This window comes from Myxine glutinosa, chromosome 13 (assembly GCF_964187855.1).
Source record: "Myxine glutinosa chromosome 13, kmMyxGlut1.1, whole genome shotgun sequence".
NCBI lineage: Eukaryota > Metazoa > Chordata > Myxini > Myxiniformes > Myxinidae > Myxine > Myxine glutinosa.
The window spans coordinates 6,226,755-6,245,119 of record NC_136273.1 but is presented as its reverse complement, the minus strand read 5'-3'; the positions used below and the strand labels follow the sequence as shown (position 1 = coordinate 6,245,119).

At 50.6% G+C, this 18,365-nt stretch overlaps 2 protein-coding genes across 4 annotated transcripts in view; both read left to right on the top strand.

Moving 5' to 3' along the window:
* The window catches only part of LOC137438536 (unconventional myosin-XVI), a 367,125-nt gene that overhangs the window by 232,869 nt on the left and 115,891 nt on the right, over nucleotides 1–18,365 (top strand). The window lies entirely within an intron of this gene.
* Nucleotides 13,635–18,365, top strand: part of LOC137438541 (E3 ubiquitin-protein ligase RNF13) — a 238,389-nt gene continuing 233,658 nt past the window's right edge. The window contains exon 1 of the mRNA XM_078767045.1: nucleotides 13,635–13,942. Within this exon, the coding sequence (XP_078623171.1) occupies nucleotides 13,847–13,942 (96 nt within the window). The 5' untranslated portion in view covers nucleotides 13,635–13,846. The remainder of the gene's footprint in view (nucleotides 13,943–18,365) is intronic.

Below are 18,365 nucleotides of genomic sequence, written 5' to 3'. Positions count from 1 at the left end.
ACTCGTTTCCATTAATTCTGACTCTTCGTTGCACCAGAATGTGATTGTATGGCACCGTTAGGAAGTTTAGGACCTCCCAATACCTCCCCGCAGCTCTTCCTCACGGTTCAGCAACAACAACAACAACAGCAACAACAACGGCGGCGGCGCGGGGAGTGCGCGTCCTCACTCCGGCTTGGTTAGCCGCCATCGAACATGTGCTCCGACGGGGTTACCACGTAGGGGCTCGCTGTCAGCTCCTCGTCAAGGGTGGAGCCCGGTAACCCCCCGCACCCAATAGAAGCGGCGGACCGCTCCCATCTGGGGCGGGGCCAACGAGCCGAGGGCGTGTCACTCCCCGCTGAGCATGCGCAGGAAGAGGGAGGTGACGTCAGATGCGCGCTGGACTTGAAGGAAGAGAGACGCCACCTCCGAGCGCTGCAATACCTCCCCGCATCTCTGGACCGGACCGTGTTTGATTCTGCCCCTGAGCCAAGGTGCACCTTGTGCTATCGACTGCCTGTCCTTCCCTGCCATCAATCCCTGTGTAAGTCAGTCTTGTTCCGTTTGTCTGTGGTCTGTCGGGGATAGATAAGATTGTGTCTAAGTGCCCATCTTTTCTGTGCTTTACCTCTTACCTTGTAATCTACCCCTTTTCTGCACCACCAATTATATCCTCCTCCGGAGGTCTTGAGAACTGTACCCCTTGTGTCGTTTCATTTATCCCAGCCGTTGTGTCCTTTCCTTCATTGATTTAGCATAGCGCGATTTGGCCAACGTTCGAGTGTAATCGGGTAAACTGTGCGAACACGGCGGCCATTCCGCTCGGCCCATCACAACATCTTAAGTCGTGTCCGTAACAATTGGTGTCGGGAAGTGGGATTGGACCCGAAGCGCGTTTCACGCGCTCGAAATTATTAACGGCGAAATTTGATTTTGTTTTACAAAAATAAAAACCCGAATTTTGAAAGTCGCGCTATGGCAGATCAAGACGGCTGGGTTCCGGTAGAGGAGAGTGAGGCAGGGTCGATCCAGGACCAAATTGAGGGACATGAGGAGAGCGAAGCAGTGAGGGCGGCAGGTTCGCAAAATGGCGTCCTCGCGCATGAGGTTGCGGGCGCGCAAAATGGCGCCTCGCACATAGCTACGGCGGCCGCACCCGCTGCACAAGTGGGAGGGATGGCCCAAATGCAGGCCCTCATGGAGCAATTTATGGTGCAAATGCAGGCGTCCCTCAAACTGCAGAGTGAGCAATTGGGGGTAATGGGGAACCGGATGGATGCTCAGGGTGAGCGATTGGAGGGCCACATGGGGTCCAATAGCGAGAAATTGAGGGAGGACATGGGGGCCAATAGCCAACGGTTAGAACAAAGGATGGGGGCCCAGATCGGAGGGTTAGGGAGTAGAATAGAGGGATTAGACAATAGATATGGGGAAATACAGGAGGGGTTAATGGGGGTAGAAAACAGAATGGCCGCTCAAGAGAATCAAATGGAAGGGATGCAAAAGGGGTTAGAGGGGTTAGAAAACAGTATGGAAGGCAAATTGAGGGACATGAGGGACCAAGCGGAAAGGGAAGTTAAACAAATGGGGCAGCAGATAGAGGGGGTCAGAATGGGGGTAGAAACTAAATTGGATGCTCACAGGGAGGAAATGGAGCAGATGAGGGTGGCATCTGGGCAGGAGATGCAAGTGATGGGAGAAGAGATCAGAAGAGGTGTGAGTGAGGAGGTCGGAGGAGTGCGCGAGGAGGTGAGGCACTGTAAGGAGCGCATGGAGAAGGAGGTGAGAAAGGGGACTGTAAAATTGCAAGGTGGTATAGAGGAGTTGACGCTGGGAGTAGAACAACTGACAGTGGGACAAAAGGAGTTGGGGGACCAGGTAAAGAAGAACACAGCGGTAATAGAGGGTTTAAAATCGACACAGAAGGAGATGAAAAAGGACGTAGGGGTAATTAAAAAAGAGTGTCAGACGGTACATGAGGACCTGACGAGGAAAATGAACAAGGTGGTAGAGGTGATGGAGGTTAAAGAGCGGGAGGTGCGGGAGCACATAGAAAAAAATAAGGTGGAGTTAGAGGAAGAACTTAAGGGGGCGCACGAGGAGATGAAGGAGGTGAAGCAGAAATTAGAAGAAGTGGAAGAAGGGGTGAGCGAAATTAAGAAGCAACGGAGAGAGGATAAGAAAGAGATAAAGGAGGAAGTAAAAGAATTGGTCCAAAGTCTGTGTTCGGATCGTGATGATGTGCTCATTAACCGAATGAGGGATTCGCAGGTGATGGAGGAGAAGCGAAGAGAAAGAGGACCCGGTGTAAGTGGTGACCAATATGGTCGTGCGTATGATGCGCCAGGTGATTTAATAAGCTTGGGGGTCGAGATGGACCCGGGTGTTCGTGAGAGGCCGTTGGTGAAGTGTGCGACAGGTCTGGTGTGCGAAAAAGGAGGTGTGCGAGAAAGTCCGACTCTGGGGTGTGTGAGGAAAAAGTGCGTGCCAAGGAGTGAGGATGCTGTCGAGAGTGAGTCGGTCGTAGCGCGTGTGCGAGGGAGCACATGGAAGCGCGTAGTGAGGAGTGTTACAGAGGATGTAACGGGAGAGTGTGCCGTCAAGAGTGAGTTGGTCGAAGCGCGCGTGCGAGGGGGTACATGGAAGCGCGGTGTGGTGAGTGTTACGGAGGGAGTAACGAGAGAGTGTACACCTGTGGTGAGTGTTACAGAGGAAGTAACGAGAAAGTGTACGCCTGTGGTGAGTGTTACAGAGGGTGTAACGGGAGAGTGTGCGCGAGAAAGGTGTGTAACGGACGGGTGCATGAGGAAAGAGTGCGCTGTCGAGAGTAAGGGTGAGTGCGCTGTCAAGAGTGGAGGTGAGAGTAGTAAGAGTGACACGGAGCGTGAGTTGGTTGTGACAGGTGAGAAAGGAAGCACCCCTGGAATGGTAGAGCGTGTTTGGGAATGCACGCTGGAGTTGGTCGTGAGGCACGTAGTTGGGTGTGCGAGTGAGGGCACACCTGTGATTGTCACAGAGGAGGTGACCGAGGAAGGGGCGCGAAGAGGTGTGTTGGTGAGGTGTGCGAACAACGAATGTGTGCCAAAGTGTTCGGTGGTCAGGTGTGTGACCAAGGCTGTGAGTGGAATGAGTGTACCTGGGTGTGTTAGAGAAGGTACGACGAGGAGCATGGGAACAGCTGGAGGTATGAGCAAGAAAGGGGTAGCGTATGCATGTAAGCATGCAGGTGAAGCGTCGACGGTAACCGGGTTAGAGGTTAGAACGACTTATAGCCGAATCGGGCCCTCGGTGCGCGTCGGGCAGCTTCGCGTGCCACGAGGACCAGCGGGGATCCGAACCACGGCGGTTTCGAAAGAACCGCCGTACGCGATCCACGCCGGGCCGCGCTTTGAACGGCCGCGTCCGTGCTCCATTAAGCGGAGCGGGCAGCCCGATAGGAAGGGTCGTCATGGCGACCACTTTTTGTTGAGGCATTCCGGCGGGTCGAGATCGGGCCATGGGATGGCTCCGTGCCGAGATGGTGCGTGGGATCTCGGCACGGGTAAGCCCCCGTCCCTGCACCGAATGCGGGACGTATCCAGCCGCTGGCACCAAACAACCCGCATTCCTGGCTTGGCTGTACGAAGCCGAGCTTTAGAAGTGAATTGGCGCACCGAGAGGCATTAGGAAGTAGACTGTAATGACGAGGATAGTGTTTTGGCCCCGAAATTAGAAAAACAAAATTTGATGATTGGCAAAGGATTGGCAGTAATGATTGGCAGATGATGAGTCGTGATTGGCAAATTTTTGATTTGTTGAAATTTGATGTGCAAAATTGGTAGTGGGAGATGCCCGATGTGGTGGGATGGCAACTCTGTCATCCCTCACAAAAGGGGGGCAAATGCACTAGATTAGGGGGTGTATGGCAGTGAAAACAAGCCCGGGTGGGTTAGGATATTGATAGGGATCTAGCGAAGATGACATTAGGTTACGTTAAGGTTAGTTAGTGACTGATACCTGTAGTGGGGACGCAGGTAGATTAGTATGGATGATGATGACGAGGGAGCGCAATAGTTTAAAGGGACGACTGGGAAGCGCAAGTTTCAGAGGGGAGTAGTTAGATGAGATGATGCTGTGTGAGAACTGGACAGGTGTGTGGAGCAGTGTATGAGTAGTGAGTGTGGTGGATCAGCGCGAATGCGCTTGGGGGAGAGAAGGGTGCAGGCGGCACCAAGTATGAGAGCACAGGTGTGCAAGTACAGGTGTGTGGAATACATGGAGTATTGGAATGAGTGGTGTGGAGAGAGTTGGAGTAAGTGGTACGGAGTGGTGTGCATGGTGCGAAGGTGTGGATGGGGGAAGAGTGGACCCCTTTCACGGATACCCGGGGCGGGTAGTGTAAGTGTTAGGTAGAGGGTACAGGTAAATTGTGGTTGGATATTGGCATCTGTGGTGCGGGTGAAAGAATGGTATTGTGGATGGGTGCATTAGTGTTGTGGAAATGGCTGGGCGTGTAGCCTGTTAGTGTGTGTAGTTGGTTTGGGCACTCCACCACTTTGAGGATGTCGGCCAGGTGAGGCCGCAGGTGGGCTCTGGGAGCCGTTAGTGTCAGTGGGTGCCTGAGGATCCCGGGTGTGGATCGGGCAGCCCGTGCCAGAGAGGGCACTGAGGGGGTGAGAGTGCGAGAGGGCCTTCCCCAGTTAGTTAGGTTAGGGTGAGGAGCAGGTAAGCTCGGGTGGCAACTACAGTGGTGGAGGTGTGCAGGTGGGTAGACCTGCTGGGAGAGCTACACGTCACAGCCCAGAAATTGTGCGAGGGCACCGGGAGATGAATCGGGGGAGTGAGACCCCAAATTGAGAAGCACCACAGTTTGGTCAATGGGAATTGGTTTTTAGAACCCATAGTGTAAGTTGGCCAATGGATTGGCAGGGAAAGACCCCGGGTAATGTAAAGTTGTTAAAGTCATTTAGGAAATAGTTAGGATTGATGAACCTGTCGCACCATACGCAGCCACTTACCTGTGGTGATGATGACTCCACACCTGTGTTCCTTTGTTTTATGTTGCAGGAAGGGAGAATTGCTGTGTGGATTGGTGAGACGCATCACGACGTGGATGAGACATTGGGGTGATTCCATCTCTCCCTCCTTAGGAGGGACTGATGATGAATTGGTGATGGCAAATTTTGATGTTGAGTTGGAAATGGCAAATTTGATTGGTTAGGAGGGAGAGAAGACGAATTTGGTTTATGGGAGGAACGGGGAAGACAGTAGGGACGTTTGTTGATGTGTAAAGTAGATGTTTATGGGTAGTGTTGTGTTTTGTGGATACAGTAAGGGGTAAGGGAGGGGCAATGTAGGTTACCTGGTGGGGGGGGGGGGCATACGGTAGGAACGTACCTGTCTCACCTGGTTCCCATGTGCCCCCAGTGTGCATTACCTTGCATTGCGTGCACTTTTGCGCCCTTACCACCTTACTCACTTGTCTTTTTTTTGTCTCCCACCTCCGAGGATCTGGCTTTGGGGCAGAGAGAGAGGAGAGAGAGGTGCTGGCTCCGCAGTTGTGGGCCTGTACTTTCGCTGCTTGCTGCCGGGATCGATACACCATATGGACCGCAATGTTTGTGGCCGCCCACAATGGACCGCAGTCTTTTGCGGGCAAGCACCACCCGTTGATGGACCTCTGGGTCAACGTGGCACCTATGCCATACAGGTGAACCACTTATAGTTGGCCCCCCTGACGGCCACAATTCAGAAATGGACGCGGTTGGCGCCTTTCTTTATTTTTAAAGAAGCCAGAAGGCCAAGAGAAGGCAAGACCAGCGGCAGAACATCGGCCGGCTGCGACACCACCGGTGACTATGAACACTTTATTGGTGCACCGGATGGTGCTGACTGTGTGTATGGGGTGGTGCTTTTGGTGCTTGGATGGGGTGCTCTGCACATTATTAAAGGCCGTAGGGCCACAGGGCACTCGTGGGTTGGTGTATCGATGCTGGCATGCGTGCTCTCTCTCTATGCATAACATCTGCATGTGTTCCTCAAAGAACAGGTCCTGGATCGTCGTGTAAATATCAGTGTAGTCTTGTATAAATGATGCTCCCTACCGGCTGTATGTTTAGTTTGAGGATTCTTTCCGCGATTCGGTTATCCTGTGGGTGTGTTTCTGTGAGGAGAAGGGTGCAACGTCGCAGGGGGACATATTTACTCATTTGTGAACATCTGTAAAACTGTCGCACTCAGGGTTGAGTTAATAGTAGAGGGAACTACATCTGAGTGCCACACTAAAGTAAGTAAAAATTTATCGGGTCGGGACGCCCCGAGGTAGAGAAGGGTGCAATGTTGCGGATATGAGATTGGCCTCCATCCATATCCGCTTGTAAATAGTCCCCTATTTCCCCAATACTTCCCAACTATCCCCAATCCCCCATTCCCTAGTCCCATTTTCTGTAAACAACACTCTGTAGACCCGACCTTCCCCTATTTCCCCCATTAAATGTCGCATCCAGGTCCACCGCATCTCACGTAGACAACTATAGGACATCTTGCTAGTTATTCTTAGTCTATGTCAGTTAAGGACTCGTTTCCATTAATTCTGACTCTTCGTTGCACCAGAATGTGATTGTATGGCACCGTTAGGAAGTTTAGGACCTCCCAATACCTCCCCGCAGCTCTTCCTCACGGTTCAGCAACAACAACAACAACAGCAACAACAACGGCGGCGGCGCGGGGAGTGCGCGTCCTCACTCCGGCTTGGTTAGCCGCCATCGAACATGTGCTCCGACGGGGTTACCACGTAGGGGCTCGCTGTCAGCTCCTCGTCAAGGGCGGAGCCCGGTAACCCCCCGCACCCAATAGAAGCGGCGGACCGCTCCCATCTGGGGCGGGGCCAACGAGCCGAGGGCGTGTCACTCCCCGCTGAGCATGCGCAGGAAGAGGGAGGTGACGTCAGATGCGCGCTGGACTTGAAGGAAGAGAGACGCCACCTCCGAGCGCTGCAATACCTCCCCGCATCTCTGGACCGGACCGTGTTTGATTCTGCCCCTGAGCCAAGGTGCACCTTGTGCTATCGATTGCCTGTCCTTCCCTGCCATCAATCCCTGTGTAAGTCAGTCTTGTTCCGTTTGTCTGTGGTCTGTCGGGAATAGATAAGATTGTGTCTAAGTGCCCATCTTTTCTGTGCTTTACCTCTTACCTTGTAATCTACCCCTTTTCTGCACCACCAATTATATCCTCCTCCGGAGGTCTTGAGAACTGTACCCCTTGTGTCGTTTCATTTATCCCAGCCGTTGTGTCCTTTCCTTCATTGATTTAGCATAGCGCGATTTGGCCAACGTTCGAGTGTAATCGGGTAAACTGTGCGAACACGGCGGCCATTCCGCTCGGCCCCATCACAACATCTTAAGTCGTGTCCGTAACAATATATATATACAGACTCTGCCACACACTGTCACTATATACTATATATATATATATATATAGACTCTGCCACACACTGTCACTATATACGATATATATATATATATAGACTCTGCCACACACTGTCACTATATACTATATATATTATATATACAGACTCTGCCACACACTGTCACTATATACTATATATATATATATATAGACTCTGCCACACACCGTCACTATATACGATATATATATATATATATATATATATAGACTCTGCCACACACTGTCACTATATACTATATATATATATATAGACTCTGCCACACTCTGCCACTATATACTATGTATATATATATATATATATATATATATATATATATATATAGACTGCCACTATATACTATATATATTATATATATATATAGACTCTGCCACACACAGTCACTATATACGATATATATATATATATAGACTCTGCGACACTCTGCCACTATATACTATATATATATATATATATATATATATATATATATACATACATATATATATATATATATATATATATATATATATATATATATATATATATATATATATATATATTGTTGCGAATATGGAATTTGGCCTCCATATCCGCTTGTAAATATTCCCCTATTTTCTCCAATACTCCCCAACTTTCCCCGATCACCCATTCCCTAGTCCCATTGCATGTAAATAACAATCAGTAGAGCCGACCTTCCCCTTATCCCCCCATTAAATGTCGTGCCCAGGTCCACCGCACCACACGTAGACAACTTTCGGACATCTTCCTAGTTATTCTTATTCTATGTCAGTTAAGGCCTCGTCTCCATTAATTATGACTCTTCGTTGCACCAGAATGTGATTATATGGCATCAGTAGTGAGTTTAGGACCTTTCCCATACCTCCTTCCATCTTCTTCCCCAACAATTACAACAACAACAGAGGAGATGGCGGCGGAGCGGGGGAGGATGCGTCCTCACACCGGCTCGATTAGCGCCATAGACCATGCGCTCCACGGGGTTACCACGAAGGGGCTCCTTGTCAGCTCCTCGTCAAGGGCGGAGCCTGGTAAACCCCCCGCACGCACCCAATGAGAAGCAACGTGCCGATTCCACGAGGCGGAGCTAACGAGCCGAGGGCGTGTCACTCCCCGCCGGATATACGCGGCCCCGCGCCGGATGTGACGTCAGATGCGCCTCAGCTTGGAGAGAGAAGCCACCGCCACCCCCAGCGCGACGATACCTCCCCGCATCTTTGGACCGGACCGGACCGTACTGGACCCTGCTTTGAGCCAAGAGTGCACCTTGAGCCATCGATACCCGCTGTCCTTTTCATCAACCCCCGTGTGAGTCAGCCTTGTCCCGTTTGTCTGTCGTCTGTCCGGGGTTAATATAAGAGTGTGTCTAAGTGCCTGTCTTTCTGTGATTATAACTCTAGCCCCTGTAATCTGACCTTTCCGTACGAATATAATCTCCTCCGGAGGTCTTGAGAACTGAACCCTTGGTGTCGTATTGTGTTATTGTAATCCAGCCGGGTGTCTTCTTTTTCTTATTGAGCCAGCATCGCGCGACTAGTCAACGTTCGGGCACAATCGGGTAACTTGTGCAGACGTGGTCATACCATAAAACCGCTCGGTAAATAACATCCAAGCCACGTCTGTAACAATTGGTGTCGAGGAGTGGAATTCGAACCCGGGACTAAATTTATTAGGCCCAAATTGGTAACAAGTAGAATCGATTCGGAGCGCGTTTCCCGCGCGAAATTATAACGGCGAAATTTGAATTTGTTTTACGAAAATAAAATAAAAAACCGAATTTTGAAAGTCGCGCTATGGCGGGTCAAGACAGCTGGGGTCCGGTAAAGGAGAGTGAGGTAGGGTCGATCCAGGACCAAATTGAGGGACAAGAGGAGAGCGAAGCAGTGAGGGCGGCAGGTTCGCAAAATAGCGCCGTCACGCACGAAGTAGCGGGCGCGCAAAAAGGCGCCTCGCACGAGCGTGCGGTAGCCGAGCCGGCTGTATCAGCGGGCTTTAACATGCAGCCGATTGACATGCAGGCCCTCATTGCGCAGTTACAGGCAGCTGTACAGATGAGTATGGGGAGCCAAATTGAGCGATTGGGTGAGCGGTTGGGGAACCGGATGGATGCTCAGGGTGAGCGATTGGAGGACCAAATGGGGGTAATGGGGAACCGGATGGATGCTCAGGGTGAGCGATTGGAGGGCCAAATGGGGGTAATGAGGGACGAAGCGAGGGCTCAGAGTGAGCAAATGGGGGTAATGAGGGACGAAGCGAGGGGTACCAGTGAGGGGTTAGACAATAATTTTGAGGAGTTAGACAAGAAATTTGGGAAGTTAGACAATAATTTTGAGGGGTTAGACAACGGGATAAAAGAAGTGAAAAATGGGTTAATGGGGGTAGAAAATAGAATGGCTGCCCAGGAGAATCAGATAGAGGGAGTGAAAAATGGGTTAGAGGGGTTAGAAAACAGTATGGAAGGCAAATTGAGGGACATGAGGGACCAAGCGGAAAGGGAAGTTAAACAAATGGAGCAGCAGATAGAGGGGGTCAGAATAGGGGTAGAAACCAAACTGGATGCTCACAGGGAGGAAATGGAGCAGATGAGGGTGGCATCTGGGCAGGAGATGCAAGTGATGGGAGAAGAGATCAGAAGAGGAGTGAGTGAGGAGGTCGGAGGAGTGCGCGAGGAGGTGAGGCACTGTGAGGAGCACATGGAAAAGGAGGTGAGAAAGGCGACTGTAAAGTTACAAGGGGGCATAGAGGACCTGACGCAAGAGGTGGAGCAGCTGACGGTGGGACAGACGGAGTTAGTGGAGCAGGTTCAAAGGAACACTGCGGTATTAGGAGGTTTAAAGGCGACACAGAAAGAACTAAAAGATGACTTGGTAGCGACGAAGAGGGAATGTCAGATGGTACGTGAGGGACTGACAACGAGGTTGGACGAGGTGATAGAGGTAATGGAGACGAAGGACCGGCAGGTGAGGACGCACCTGGAAACGGTCAAGGTAGCCTTAGAGGATGAGCTTGAGGAGACGTACCGGGGAATAAAAGAGGTGAAGCACAAATTAGAAGAAGTGGAAGAAGGGATGAGCGAAATTAAGAAGCGACGGAGAGGGGATAAGAAAGAGATAAAAGAGGAGATAAAAGAATTGGTCCAAAGTCTGTGTTTGGATCGTGATGATGTGCTCATTAACCGGATGAGGGATTCGCAGGTGATGGAGGAGAAGCGAAGAGGAAGAGGACCCGGTGTAAGTGGTGACCAATATGGTCGTGCGTATGATGCGCCAGGTGATTTAAGAGGCTTGGGGGTCGAGATAGACCCGGGTGTTCGTGAGAGGCCGTTGGTGAAGTGTGCGACAGGTCTGGTGTGCGAAAATGGAGGTGTGCAAGAAAGTCCGACTCTGGGGTGTGTGAGGAAAAAGTGCGTGCCAAGGAGTCGTGAGGGTGCTGGCGAGAGTGAGTCGGTCGTAGCGCGTGTGCGAGGGAGCACATGGAAGCGTGGTGTGGTGAGTGTTACAGAGGGTGTGACGGGAGAGTGTGCGCGAGAAAGGTGTGTGACGGACAGGTGCATGAGGAAAGAGTGCGCTGTCAGAAGTAAGGAAGAGTGTCCACCTGGGGTGAGTGTTACAGAGGGTGTAACGGGAGAGTGTGCGCGAGAAAGGTGTGTGACGGACAGGTGCATGGGGAAAGAGTGTGCTGTCAAGAGTAAGGGTGAGTGCGCTGTCAGGAATGGAGGTGAAAGTAGTGAGAGTGACATGGAGCGTGAGTTAGTTGTGACAGGTGAGCGAGGATGTACACCTGGGATGGAAGGATGCACACCTGGAATGGTAGAGCGTGAGTGGGAATGCACGCTGGAGTTGGTGGTGAGGCACGTGGTTGGGTGTGCGAATGAGGGCACACCTGTGATTGTCACAGAGGAGGTGACAGAGGAGGGGGCGCGAAGCGGTGTATTGGTGAGGTGTGCGAGCAACGAATGTGTGCCAAAGTGTTCGGTGGTCAGGTGTGTGACCAAGGCTGTGAGTGGAATGAGGGTAGCTGGGTGTGTAAGGAAGGGTACGAGGAGCATGGGCACAGCTGGATGTGTGAGCAAGGAACGGGCTGCGGGGTGTAAGCATGCAGGTGAAGCATCGACGGTAACCAGGTTAGAGGTTAGGTCGACTTTTAGCCGAAGCGGGCCCTCGGTGCGTGCCGGGCCTCGCTTTGAACGGCCGCGTCCGTGCTCCACTAGGTGGAGCGGGCAGCTGGATAGGAAGGGTCGTCATGGCGACCACGTTTTGTTGAGACGCGCCGGCAGGTCGAGATCGGGGCATTGGATGGCTCCGTGCCGAGATGGTGCGTGGGATCTCGGCCCGGGTAAACCTCCTTCCCTGCACCGAATGCGGGACGCACCCAGCCGCTGGCACAAAACAACCAGCATCCATTGCTTGGCTTCACGAAGCCGGGCTTTGGACAGGGAGTGGCGCACCGAGAGGTATTAGTGAGTCGACTGGGTGATGAGGTTAGTGTTTTGGACCCAAAATTAGAGAAAAACAAAATTTGATGATTGGCAAGGGATTGGCAGTAGTGATTGGCAGATGATGGGCAGTGATTGGCCAATTTTTAATTTGTTGAAATTTGATGTGCAAAATTGGTAGTGAGAGACCCCCGATGTGGTGGGATGGCAAATCCACCATCCCTCACAGGTGGGGGCAAAGGAGCAATAGCTAATGGGGTGTATGGCAGTGAAAACTAGCCCGGGTGGGTTAGGATATTGTGTGTAGGGATCTAGCGAAGATGACAGTAGGTAACGTTAAGGTTAGTTAGTGACTGATACCTGTAGTGGGGACGCAGGTAGATTAGTGTGGATTATAATGACGAGGGAGCGCAATAGTTTAAAGGGACGACTGGGAAGCGCAAGTTTCAGAAGGGAGTAGTTAGCTGAGATGATGCCGTGTTTGTGAGAATTGAACAGGTGTGATTGCACAGGTGTGCAACTGGACAGGTGTGTGGAGCAGTGTATGAGTAGTGAGTGTGTGGATCAGCGCGAATGCGCTTGGGGAGAGAAGGGTGCAGGTGGCACCAAGTGTGAGAGCACAGGTGTGCAAGTACAGGTGTGTGGAGAGAGTTGGAGTAAGTGGTACGGAGTGGTGTGCATGGTGCGAAGGTGTGGATGGGGGAAGAGTGGACCCCTTTCACGAGCACCCGGGGCGGGTAGTGTAAGTGTTAGGTAGAGGGTACAGGTAAATTGTGGTTGGATATTGGCACTTGTGGTGCGGTTGCAGAATGGTGTTGTGAATGGGTGCATTAGTGTTGTGGAAATGGCTGGGCGTGTAGCCTGTTAGTGTGTGTAGTTGGTTGGGCACTCCACCACTGTGAGGATGTCGGCCAGGTGAGGCCGCAGGTGGGCTCTGGGAGCCGGTAGTTGTGAGTGGGTGCCTGAGGATCCCGGGTGTGGATCGGGCAGCCCAGTGCCAGAGAGGGCACCGAGTGGGGAGAGTGCCAGAGGGCCTTCCCCAGGTAGTTAGGTTAGGGCAAGGAGCAGGTAAGCTCGGAGGCAACTACAGTGGTGGAGGTGTGCAGGTGGGTAGACCCGCTGGGAGAGGTACACGCCACAGCCCAGAAATTGTGCGAGGGCACCGAGAGATGAATCGGGGGAGTGAGACCCCAAATTGGAAAGCACCACAGTTTGGCCAATGGGAATTGGTTTTTAGAACCCATAGTGTAAGAGGGCCAATGGTTTGGCCGGAGAAAGACCCCGGGTAGTGTAAAGTTGTTAAAGTCATTTAGGAAATAGTTAGGATTGAAGAACCTGTCGCACCATACGCAGCCACTTACCTGAGGTGATGATGATGACTCCACACCTGTGTTTTCTTTGTTCTGTGCAGAAGTAAGGATTGCTGTGAGGATTTGTGAGACGCATCACGACGTGGATGAGACATTGGAGTGATTCCATCTCTCCCTCCCTAGGAGGGACTGATGATGAATTGGTGATGGCAAATTATGATGTTGAGTTGGAGATGGCAAATTTTGAGGAGAGTTGAAAATGGCAAATTTGATTGGTTAGGAGGGAGAGAAGACGAATTTGGTTTATGGGAGGAATGGGGAAGACAGTAGGGATGTTTGTTGATTTGTAAAGTAGATGTTTATGGGTAGTGTTGTGTTTTGTGGATACAGTAAGGGGTAAGGGAGGGGCCATGTAGGTTACCTGGTGGGGGGGGGGGGGGCGTACGATAGGAACGTACCTGTCTCACCTGGTTCCCATGTGCCCCCAGTGTGCATCACCTTACATTGCGTGCACTTTTGCGCCCTTACCACCTTACTCACTTGTCTGCTTCTTTTGTCTCCCACCTCCGAGGATCTGGCTTTGGGGTAGAGAGAGAGGAGAGAGAGGTGCTGGCTGCGCAGTTGTGGGCCTGCACTTTCGCTGTTTGCTGCCGGGATCGATACACCATATGGACCGCAATGTTTGTGGCCACCCACAATGGACCGCAGTTCGTTTGCGGCCAAGCACCACCCGGGGATGGACCTATGGGTCAACGTGGCACCTATGCCATAAAGGTGAACCACTGTTAATTAACACCACTGAAGGCCACACGAAGAGCAAGAGACACCTGCAGGGTTAGGGGTTGTCGAATTTATTTTTATTCCAATGAACAATGGTGACTGCACCGATTGGTGGTGGGGTGGTGCTTTTGATGCTGGGAAAGGGTGCTCTGTACGTTATTAAAGGCCGTCGGCCACAGAGCACTCGTGGGTTGGTGTATCGATGCTGGCAAGCGCGCTCTCTCTATGCATAACATCTGCATGTGTTCCTCCAAAAACAGGTCCTGGATCGTAGTGTAGATATCAGCGTAATCTTGTAAATAATGCTCCCTACCGGCTGTATGTTTAGTTTGAGAATTCTTTCCGGATTCGGTTATCCTGTGGGTGTGTTTCTGTGAGGAGAAGGGTGCAACGTCGCAGGGGGACATATTTACTCATTTGTGAATATCTGTAAAACTGTCGCACTCAGGGTAGAGTTAATAGTAGAGGGAACTACATTGCGTGCCACACTAAAGTAGGTAAAAATTTATCGGGTCGGGACGCCCCGAGGGTAGAGAAGGGTGCAATGTTGCGAATATGGAATTTGGCCTCCATATCCGCTTGTAAATATTCCCCTATTTTCTCCAATACTCCCCAACTTTCCCCGATCCCCCATTCCCTAGTCCCATTGCATGTAAATAACAATCAGTAGAGCCGACCTTCCCCTTATTCCCCCATTAAATGTCGTGCCCAGGTCCACCGCACCACACGTAGACAACTTTCGGACATCTTCCTAGTTATTCTTATTCTATGTCAGTTAAGGCCTCGTCTCCATTAATTATGACTCTTCGTTGCACCAGAATGTGATTATATGGCATCAGTAGTGAGTTTAGGACCTTTCCCATACCTCCTTCCATCTTCTTCCCCAACAATTACAACAACAACAGAGGAGATGGCGGCGGAGCGGGGGAGGATGCGTCCTCACACCGGCTCGATTAGCGCCATAGACCATGCGCTCCACGGGGTTACCACGAAGGGGCTCCTTGTCAGCTCCTCGTCAAGGGCGGAGCCTGGTAAACCCCCCGCACGCACCCAATGAGAAGCAACGTGCCGATTCCACGAGGCGGAGCTAACGAGCCGAGGGCGTGTCACTCCCCGCCGGATATACGCGGCCCCGCGCCGGATGTGACGTCAGATGCGCCTCAGCTTGGAGAGAGAAGCCACCGCCACCCCCAGCGCGACGATACCTCCCCGCATCTTTGGACCGGACCGGACCGTACTGGACCCTGCTTTGAGCCAAGAGTGCACCTTGAGCCATCGATACCCGCTGTCCTTTTCATCAACCCCCGTGTGAGTCAGCCTTGTCCCGTTTGTCTGTCGTCTGTCCGGGGTTAATATAAGAGTGTGTCTAAGTGCCTGTCTTTCTGTGATTATAACTCTAGCCCCTGTAATCTGACCTTTCCGTACGAATATAATCTCCTCCGGAGGTCTTGAGAACTGAACCCTTGGTGTCGTATTGTGTTATTGTAATCCAGCCGGGTGTCTTCTTTTTCTTATTGAGCCAGCATCGCGCGACTAGTCAACGTTCGGGCACAATCGGGTAACTTGTGCAGACGTGGTCATACCATAAAACCGCTCGGTAAATAACATCCAAGCCACGTCTGTAACAATATATACATACACATACAAACATACATACATACAGTGAAACCTTGACTTACGAGTGCACCAACTTACGAGTTTTCCGAGATACGAGCCGTCGCTCGGGCGGTTTATTGCTTTGAGATGCGAGCCGAGATCTGAGTTACGAGCTTACGCCACCCGCCACCAGGTGGGTTCCGGTCACGTGGTTATCTTGTCGTGCAAGCATCTCTGCCGTATATCGCTGCTGTTTTGTTTTCGCATTTTGGTTATTTTGGAGCTGACGCCACCCGCCACCAGTTGGGTTCCGGTCACGTGGTTATCTTGCCGTGCAAACATCTCTGCCGTATATCGCTGCTGTTTTGTTTTCGCATTTTGGTTATTTTGGAGCTGACGCCAGCCGCCACCAGGTGGGTTCCGGTCACGTGGTTATCTTGCCGTGCAAGCATTTCTGCCGTATATCGCTGCTGTTTTGTTTTCGGATTTTGGTTATTTTGGAGCTGACGCCACCCGCCACCAGGTGGGTTCCGGTCACGTGGTTATCTTGCCGTGCAAGCATCTCTGCCGTATATCGCTGCTGTTTTGTTTTCGCATTTTGGTTATTTTGGAGCTGACGCCACCCGCCACCAGGTGGGTTCCGGTCACGTGGTTATCTTGCCGTGCAAGCATTTCTGCCGTATATCGCTGCTGTTTTGTTTTTGCATTTTGGTTATTTTGGAGCTGACGCCACCCGCCACAAGGTGGGTTGCGGTCACGTGGTTATCTTGCCGTGCAAGCATCTCTGCCGTATATCGCTGCTGCTTTGTTTTCGCATGTTGGTTATTTTGGAGCTTACGCCACCCGCCACCAGGTGGGTTCCGGTCACGTGGTTATCTTGCCGTGCAAGCATCTCTGCCGTATATAGCTGCTGCTTTGTTTTCGCATTTTGGTTATTTTGGAAAATTTCTTAGTTTTAACCATGGGTCCTAAGAAATTGAGTGCCACCATGGGTCCTAAGAAATTGAGTGCCAAGCCAAGGGCAGTACTGAGAAGAAGAAGAGGATGATGTGCTTGGATATAAAACACGCAATCGTCGAAAAACATGAGCGAGGTGTGCGTGTTGTCGACTTGGCGAGGCAGTACGATCGCAGTACTTCTACGATATGTACGATTTTGAAGCAGAAGGAGTCGATAAAGGCTCTAACGCCAGCCAAGGGCGTTACGATTATTTCAAAGCTCCGGACTTCTATCCATGAAGAGATGGAGAAGTTGTTGTTTGTGTGGTTGACGGAGAAGCAGCTCGCAGGAGATATCGTGACCGAGAGCATCATGTGTGAGAAGGCCCGAGACATTTTATTATAACTTTTGCCGAACTGATAGAAGCCGAACGATACATCCCCCAGCAAATCTTCAACTGTGACGAGACAGGGCTCTTCTGGAAATAGATGCCGAGGAGGACGTATATAACGGCAGAGGAGAAGAGCATGCCAGGCCACAACTTGTTCAGAGTGCCGGCGATAGCTCGCCTTCTCTTTGTGGAAGACACGGTGAGATCCTTAACATCCAACAACTAATGGGACGCAAACGGGGCACCCAGTTTAGCGGTACACATATTGATGAATCACCCTGCCTGTGATTCACCCATGACAGGTTATAGCTGGGTTGGGATTCAAACCCAGGCTGGACAGTTTAGAGTCAAGTGTGCGTACCTCCAGTCCAGGCCATCCTGCCAACTTGTATGCTGCATACAGGTGAAATATAAAGCGCGAGATATTTTTATATATACTGTATATTTAAAAAAAAATTGGTGTGGTTTTTGTCGGGCTGGAACGGATTAATAGCATTTCAATGCATTTTAATGGAGAAATTTAATTTGAGAAACGAGCAAATTGAGTTACGAGCTCGGTCACAGAACGAATTAAACTCGTAAGTCAAGGTTTCACTGTATATATATATATATATATATTATATATATAGTCACGTGAAAAAGTAAGTACACCCCATGTAAAGTTTTGACTTTTTCAACATATTTCAACATACAGCTATTTGATCTTCATTTCAACAATATTGATAGATAAAGGTGATATAATATAACAAATATCATGAAACATTTACATTTTGTAGTCCATTGTATAATTTAAATAAACATAAATGCAAATTTCGCATGTGGAAAAAGTAAGTACACCCCTACATTTATCACTACTTCAAATACCTAAAATTAGAATCAGGTGCACCAGCTCAGGTGCAAATGATTAGAACATCGTTAGAGAGGATCTTGGAGGAACCTGTCTTGTTTAAACCTCAGACATTTAGTTTGGTTTGCTCTTTGTTGTTGAAGTGTGCGGCATCACCATGCCTAGATCAAAAGAGCTCTCTGAGGCCTTCAGAAAGAAGGTTATAGATGCCTACGAGTCTGGGAAGGGATTTAAAAAGATCTCCAAACAATTTGAAATCGATCATTCGACTGTCCGGAAGATCATTTACAAGTGGAGAAGATTCCAAACAACTGCCAACTTGTTCAGGCCAGGCCGCCCCAGCAAGTTCAGCCTTAGAGCAGACCGCAAGATGCTGAAAGAAGTCTCTAAGAACCCCAGAATGTCATCACGGGACCTACAGGTAGCTCTTGCCACAGTTGATGTCAAAGTGCAAGAGTCTACCATTAGAAAGAGGCTGCACAAATTTGATCTACATGGGAGGTGTGCCAGGAGGAAACCTTTGCTGTCCAGAAAGAACATCAGGGCAAGACTAAAGTTTGCCAATGAACACCTTGGCAAAGACCAGCACTTCTGGAACAATGTGCTCTGGACAGATGAGTCAAAGGTGGAGCTATTTGGCCACC